At 46.7% G+C, this 8,236-nt stretch overlaps 1 protein-coding gene across 1 annotated transcript; it reads left to right on the forward strand.

Annotated features, from left to right (window-relative positions):
* Positions 1-443: 443 nt before the first annotated feature.
* PAAG_01679 (D-alanine-poly(phosphoribitol) ligase subunit 1) lies at positions 444-6,461 on the forward strand (the record flags this gene model as incomplete). Its single annotated transcript, XM_002796625.2, has 2 exons — positions 444-875; positions 942-6,461. The coding sequence occupies 2 exons, from the start codon at positions 444-446 to the stop codon at positions 6,459-6,461; spliced, it is 5,952 nt and encodes a 1,983-aa protein (XP_002796671.2).
* Between the last annotated feature and the right edge of the window lie 1,775 nt (positions 6,462-8,236).

Genomic DNA, 8,236 nt, shown 5'->3' on the forward strand with positions numbered 1-8,236 from the left:
TCTGCCTTAGGGCGCTCGGTGCAGGTCGTTTTGCAAAAATCGATCCTCGCAAAAAATGAAATTGAAAAATGAAGGTCAGTAGTCCATTACGCGATATGGACGGTTTTGGAGTAAAGTTTCCATCCTTCACTTCACAAGCCAAGGGTACCCTGGTAGGAACGTATGACGCATTGCACAATATATCCTGACGACAGGCCTGAGGTGACGAACCAGCGTAAGGATACATCAATTAAGGTGGAACTTGGTTGCAATTGCGATAAAATACCAGGTGGCAAAATATAAACTGCTAGGCGTAGGGGAGTGTTTGGTAAAGAGAAATCGCCCTGTTCAGACTTTGTATATACGATGGGATGATAAAAGTCATCACATATTCTTCAAACAAGGCACCAGCAAGGACAACATCTAGCTGTCAACTTCAGGAATCAATTGTACTCGATTGCACCATGAACAGCAATCTATCCGCATGTGAAGATGTCAAAACAAGCGGAGGCGTTCACTTAAACGGTGATGCAAATGGTAGGGTAGATGCCATCTCGATCGAGCAACCACTTTTTTTTAACCGGAACATGGAGGACCAGCTTGACCTCCTGGTTTTGGCTTGGGTGTTGCTTCTGTACCGCGGCAGTGGACTCAGTGAGGATGGAGAATTTGCATGGGGCCTTACGGAAGCATCAATTGACGAATATTCCACTTTAAGACCCAAATTCTCCGGCAATATCATTGATATCATTTTGGGGGAGAGCGATCACATCTCTAAACCCCTAGAGTCCATTCGTGCAAGGCGTCCCAGCATCTCCAATGACGAACGAAAGCAGTTGAAGGATTATTCCATTTTCTTCATAAATGTGGCTCACACCGCGGAAAAGTATGGCGATGTAAGTTATTTTGAATTTTATTACGCAGCTTTGCGAGATCTCCCCGGCTGAACCCTGGATAAATAGCTAGCAATTGCCATAGAAATATCCATATCTGGGGAGAAGTTGTATTTACAGCACCACGGGCAACACTCCACATTATCTCGAAACGCAATTGAAATCCATGTCGACGGATTCATTGATATATTTAATTCGGTAGTCGTAAACCTGGACATGACAGTGTCTCAGGCTATGCAAATTGGAGATCGTGAGTTGCAGCAATTATGGAAATGGAATGCGATCGTCCCTCCAGAAATTGATGAATGCATCCACGTTACGTTCATGAAAAACGTCCAAAAAGATCCTAATCGCATGGCGGTTGTCTCGTGGGATGGGGAGCTATCATACGGAGAGGTTGATCGCTTTTCAACGCAGCTGGCAATACGTCTTATTGAACTGGGTGTCAAAATAGGGACGGCGGTGCCACTCTGTTTTGAAAAGTCAATGTGGACTGTTGTTGCTGTGCTCGCTGTGATGAAGGCGGGTGGAGCCTTGGTGCTCACGGACCCTAGTCAACCAGAGGCACGATTGGAGACCATAGTGACGGAAGTGAGTGCAAATCTTATGTTGACTTCCAGAAAGCAGGAGGAACTGGGACAGCGACTTCTGCCCAAAGGAACTGTTCTCGCCGTTAGTCATCACATTTTCCAATCAAAGCAAAATTCATGCTCCACGGCCGCCTTGCCGTCCGTTCCTGGGTCATCTACGTTGTATATTATTTTCACTTCAGGAAGTACCGGTAAACCGAAAGGTGTCGTGATATCGCACACCAACTACGTCAGTGGTGCATTGCCCAGAGCGGAGGCTGTAGGTTATGGACCTCACTCACGCGTGCTCGATTTCCCGTCGTATGCCTTCGACGTCAGTATCGATTGCATGTTGTGCACCCTCGCACATGGAGGTTGTGTCTGTGTACCCTCCGAAGATGACCGAGTAAACAACCTTAGCGGTGCAATACGTAATATGGAAGTTAACATGGCCCATATGACACCGTCAGTTGCAAGAGTACTTGAATCAGATATTCTACCATCTCTTGAAGTCCTTGGTCTAGGTGGAGAGTCCGTTTCTGCCCGAGATGCGGCCAACTGGGGTAGATTCACAAAGATCATTATTGCATACGGTCCTTCAGAGTGCACAGTTGGATGCACAATTAACAATGACGTTCACATTGATCGGTCATACACCAGCATCGGCAAGGGCGTTGGCGGCGTTACATGGGTGGTGGATCCCGCAGATCACAATTGCCTGATGCCTATCGGAGCCATTGGAGAACTCATTATTGAAGGACCAATTGTAGGCCAAGGTTATCTTAATGATCCAGTAAAGTCCTCAACTGGTTTTATCAACGATCCCACGTGGCTAGTTTCCGGTGGAGGAGGGAACCCTGGGCGACACGGCCGTTTCTATAAAACAGGTGATCTCGTACGATATGATCCAGATGGTTCAGGCTCCATAGTATTCGTTGGCCGAGGCGATCAACAAGTAAAGCTCCGGGGACAGAGAGTGGAGCTAGGGGAGGTTGAACATCATCTGAGGATGAAGTTACCTGCTGGAACCACAGTTGCAGCGGAGGTTATCACACCGGGTGGAATGAGGGGAGAGCCAACTTTGGTCGCATTTATTGCCCAAGAAAATACACCGAAAGCACAGGGACAGGGCGAAATAACGGCATTTTCCACAGAACTTCAGCAGGTTTTAAATATCATGGACAAGGAACTTGCAGCTTCCCTTCCTCGATATATGGTGCCAGCAGCATACATTCCACTCTTCGAAATGCCATTGTTAGTGTCATGCAAAACAGATCGAAAGAAACTCCGGGCCATTGGATCTGCTATGTCAAGGAAGGAGCTTATAAAACTCAGGACGTCCACGGAACAGGCGCGAGAGCCGCAGTCGGAGATGGAGCGGAAGTTGCAGCACATCATGATAGATTTGTTTGGTAAAGAAGCGGACATTAACGTGCAAAGCAATTTCTTCGATTTGGGGGGCGATTCGCTCATGGCGATGAAGTTGGTGGCTGCTGCACGCGGGCAGAACATTTTAACGAGTGTGGCTGACATCTTCCGATATCCAACGCTCTCTGAGCTGGCTTTGACTTTGAAGCATACCGACGATGTCGACGCACACACGGAAAAACCACCATTTTCACTGATAGACTCGACCTGGCAAGCGGAAGATGCTCGTGTTGAAGCAGCAAATCTTTGCAGTCTTAACACATCGTCGATAGTGGATGTGTACCCCTGTACTCCGCTCCAGGAAGGGCTAATGGCTCTTTCTGCAAAAATCAGCGAAGCTTATGTTGCTCAAAGAGTTGTTGAGCTCAAAGATATCCAAATGGCAGAACGGCTTAAGAGGGCATTTGAAATTGCCGTCGCTGACTCGGCGATCCTACGGACCCGTATCGTGCAAGTTCCTGGCCATGGTCTCATGCAAGTTGTGGTCAGGGATGGAATCTCGTGGCGGTCAGGTCGAACATTAGAGGAGTACTTGGCTCAAGATCGAAAAGAGCCAATGGGATTGGGCACAGCGCTTATCCGTTTCGCAGTTCTCCCTAATAAAACAACAAATGGGGCTCATTTCGTCTTGACGATACACCACGCACTTTATGATGGTTGGTCGATGCCATTGATCGTCAGGCGCATCAATAGGGCGTACAACGGGAAAGAAATAGAACGACCAGTAGCGTTCAATTCCTTCATCAAATATCTTGGTGGCCTCAACAGCAACGAGTCCAAGAGCTACTGGAAAGGACAGCTACAAGGCGCCACCAGTTTACAGTTTCCATCTCTCCCATGGCCCGGCTACCAAACACAGGCTCAATCTCTGCTTGAACATTACGTTCCAATAAGCAAGCCCTTAATATCAAGCACGAGTATTGCAATTGCCATTCGGGCAGCCTGGGGCTTAGTTGCAGGGGCCTATACAGCCTCCGACGATGTCATCTTTGGAGAAACTCTGACGGGTAGAAACGCCTCAGTTGTCGACATTCACAAGATCGAAGGGCCTATGATTACCACAGTGCCTGTTCGCGTACGAATTGATAGAAATTCACGAGTTAGCGAATATCTACGAAAAATCCAAAACGACACAGCCTTTCGTATCCCCCACGAACACATGGGCCTGCAGCATATCCGACGCCTAAGCCCCGACGCACGCGAAGCTTGCGAGTTGAGGACTGGCATTGTGATCCACCCAATGGCTACTGAGGATGACACGAGCATAACGGGAGAAGGGCCAGCAAATGGCTTTGTCCCGGCAGGAGACGAAGATGCTGCACGTGAGGCACTGAAATTTAATACATATGCACTCATGCTGGTCTGCTCTCTTGACCCCAAGGGTTTCCTTGTAATGGCCAGTTTTGACTCAGCAACAATTGACGTGACTCAAATGGATAAGGTTCTAGGACAATTCGGACGAACTGTACAGAGACTTTTTGACGACTCAGAGGAGCTGGTAAGCAACTTGCAGTCAATGACGGAGGAAGATCTAGTTGAGGTATGGCATTTCAGCAATACTAGCAAATACTTGGATGAAGAAGTATTGGGAGCCAACTGCTCTGGTGCAACAGCAACTTGGGTGGTGGACCCTCAGAACCCAGAACGATTACTTCCCTTTGGGGCAATAGGAGAGCTTCTAATCGAGGGGCAGTTTCAATCTGCCACCTCCACATCGATCCAAGGCACAAACTGGCTTGACGCTGGTTGTCGGAATATGCCGGGTAGGAAAGGAAAGCTTCATAAAACGAGCCAGCTGGTTAAGTACAACAGTGACGGTTCACTAGTGTTCAAAGGCAAAAAGTCCGACATGATCAAATCCAACATAGAAACAGAAAAGCGGGAAGTCAGGAATCGTCTGCATGCCACAACATCAAAGCAGCAGAAGTTGCAGGAGCTCTGGAGCCGTATACTTGGCATTAACAAAGAGGAGATTGACCTCAACGACAGCTTCTTTGACCTTGGTGGCGATTCTATTAGCGCCATGAAGCTGGTTTCAGAGGGAAGAATGGAGGGACTTGAGCTGACTGTAATGCAAGTCTTCAAGCACAGACGACTTTCAGATATGGCGGATATTGTAAAAGATTCGCTGTCTCTCTCAACACCAGCCAAAGCATACATTCCATTTTCAGCACTAGATATCTCAGATATTGAAACGTTCATCTCTGAGTCCATCCGACCAGCACTTGCAGACCCAAGCTGGATAATAGCGGATATACTGCCTGTACGCCCCCTCCAGGAGATAGCCGTGGATGGGACTACAAAACTCCCCCGTTACTCCGCACGATACGAGCTATTTTACCTAGATGCAGCAGTTGATAGACCGCATCTATTCAAGAGTTGTCAGGAACTCATATCCCGAAATGAAATTCTCCGGACGGTATTTGTCAAATCCCGAGGGTCCTGTTTTGGGGTTGTGCTTCAAGACCTCCAGCTACCTTTAGTCGAATATGAGATAGATGGGAACCTGGAGACCTTCGCGGAGCAGCTCTGCAATCTCGATGTCCAAATGGTGATGCCACTAGGATCGCCGTTTATAAAATTCTTGTTTGTTCGGTGTTCTGACGGGCGAAGCTGTCTGATCATGCGTATTTCCCATGCCCAATATGATGAAATCTGTCTGCCCATTTTGTTACGTCAACTCTCGGCTTTATATGAAAGGAGATCGCTCCCTTCTGCCCTACCGTTTTCATCTTTTGTCCACCATGTTGTTCGAGAAAATCTTCCCAAAAGTATTCAATACTGGCGTGATCTGCTGAAGGGAGCTTCGATGTCAATATTGCGTCCATCTACCCCGCTAGAATCCAAAAAGTCGGTTTTTATATGCAAAACATTCGATATCTCGTCTCGCCCCAAAGATATCACTATTGCCACTCTCCCGTCGGCGGCTTGGGCACTTTGTCTGGCTCGCCGGTTGGCGGTGCGCGACGTCACATTTGGGGAAGTGGTCAGTGGTCGCAACATCGATCTTCCCAACTGCGACACTGTCATGGGGCCAACCTGGCAATACGTCCCTGTCCGCATAAAATTCGAGCCTGGCTGGACGGGAGTCGACCTTCTCAACTTCGTCCAACACCAGCACATTTCTAGCGCTCGTTTCGAAGGCATTGGGTTGAAGGAAATCGTCAAACATTGCACTGACTGGTCCGAGACAGTAGACTGGTTTGACTCCGTGGTACACCAGGACGTCGACCACGTGGAAAGTTTAGCGTTCTTATCGGCAAACAGTCGAATGGATACGATATATCCACACTTAGAACCGCTGCGTGAGTGGAAGATACAAGCCTTCCCGAAGGGCGACAGATTGAGTATCGAAATCGTCACCTTTGAGTCTTGGCGCGCGGAGGCTAATTCAATCCTCAATGAACTGGGCGACATAATCTCACAACTGCTGACCAAGCCTAGTTCAACTCTTTTCTGGACCGACAAGACGAGCAGCAACCTCCGTCCACGATGCTCCGGAGCCTATTTTGATGCCTCAAGAGATATCTATCGTAAGTGTAACCTGCTAGAGAAAATAAGTTCACGCCAAGTTTCCAGCCAGCGTCGCTGAAGGAAAACGCCTCTAGAGTGATGAAAAACGCTTTTGAAAGCCCTAAAGTGTGGAGGATCATTATGTTGCCCGCCCGCAGATTTGTCTTGCCTTCTTTCTTCCCCCCCCCCTCTCCCTGTTTTAGTTTTTATATTTTTATATTTTATTTTTCGCAATATGGGTTTTGGGGGGAGTATTTGAACTATTCTCGATCAATCAAAGGGGGAGGTGCAGACTTAGCGACATCGATCAATGCCTCTGTCATTTGCTGTGTATGGGAACTAGTTATGGGAAGGATTTCTGGGGATGCCCTCCCAATGCTCTGCTACCTGTCGCCTTTTTAGTTTTGTACCTGTCATTGTGGCAACCATCTGTCCAACTCTCCCTATTCTTCAATGCCCTGGTCATCAAAGATATGTGTTTTGCCTGGAATAAGCCATAGCTGCGTACGTGCCTCTCAGGTATCGATCACTATAATGCGCTTTTCCAAAACACTATGACCACCAGCCACGGGCAAACTTCAAGGAAATAAGGGGGTAAATCATGTAGACAGGCGAAACTGAAATTCCACCTTTGTTCTTGGTGTGACTGGGCTACATTTTATCCTTTATCTGTTAGGTGACAGGATCTTACTATCACTGCTGTAATTTTTGAAATTGCAGCTTTCAAGACCCGGGTATGGTGAAATTATTACCTGCTCGAAAATTGCGCCTGTTCCTCCTCTTTTCCTTCTCTCCCCTTGGCCAGCACTATAGTAAAGGTTCCTATATTACAGTACATATATGAATCGATTCCGTGCTATACTGCTTTGATATACGTGGAAACATAGATACTGTATGACGGCCAGGCTGATGACAGAACCCGTAGTTACTTAAAGATGGATGGTGAACTCTTTCGGGACTTGATCGAGCTGAATTTCATCACTGACAAGAAACGGTATTGCCAAATGTCAAGGTGATACAATGCGCAGGGCAAACTGTGGCATTATTTCAGCGGCCACAGAGGAGGAAATTGTGGGATGGGGATTTCTCTTTTCATGTCTGTTTGAGAACGTTTTACGATGCTTTTTTCAAGTCTTTGCAAAAACAGGGATGGTATGAAAAGTGAGTGAGATGAGGAAATAAGAGTTTGAATTAACTTGATGCATGGAAGCTCTTGCTTTACTCAATAAAGATGCAGATATAATATTGATATTCAATAATTTGACAATGGGCTCAGAAGTGCCCTTCTAAGCTTCGCATTCTGACAGCGGAGTTGACCTGGTCTACTCATACGTGGAGTTAGTTATATAACTTCACCAGATAAGGCGTGTGGATCAAATCAATACTCTTCAACTTGTACTATTTCCACCTGGACGCATAACTACTGACTGGGAAAGGTTTGAGCAGTGGCACTTGATCTATTCAGCCAATTTGACAGAGAAAACTTAGGTATATAAATTATCTTTTTAATTTGTCAAAACATGATAGCCACAAAACATGTCCCTTTCCTTGTCCATAGAACATTCATGCCCTCATCGATTCCTTTCCCCTCATTCTCTTCTCTGCACCCCCCTGTTATCACATCCCTTCATCCATGGAAATTTCTATTTTCAATCTACGAAACCTCCCGAGGATAGATGATGCACGGTAACGTAATTTTCCACAAAAAAGGGAACTGTGTAAATTTCTTCCGAAGTTAAATCATGTAAACCCTGGCCCATTCGTCCATTTCCACGCCAACCCCCATATAGATATCTAACCATTGTCCTTGCCCTGTATTTTTGTTGAAATATATAGAAGTATAGAACTCTCTAT

Source organism: Paracoccidioides lutzii, assembly GCF_000150705.2.
Source record: "Paracoccidioides lutzii Pb01 unplaced genomic scaffold supercont2.3, whole genome shotgun sequence".
NCBI lineage: Eukaryota > Fungi > Ascomycota > Eurotiomycetes > Onygenales > Ajellomycetaceae > Paracoccidioides > Paracoccidioides lutzii.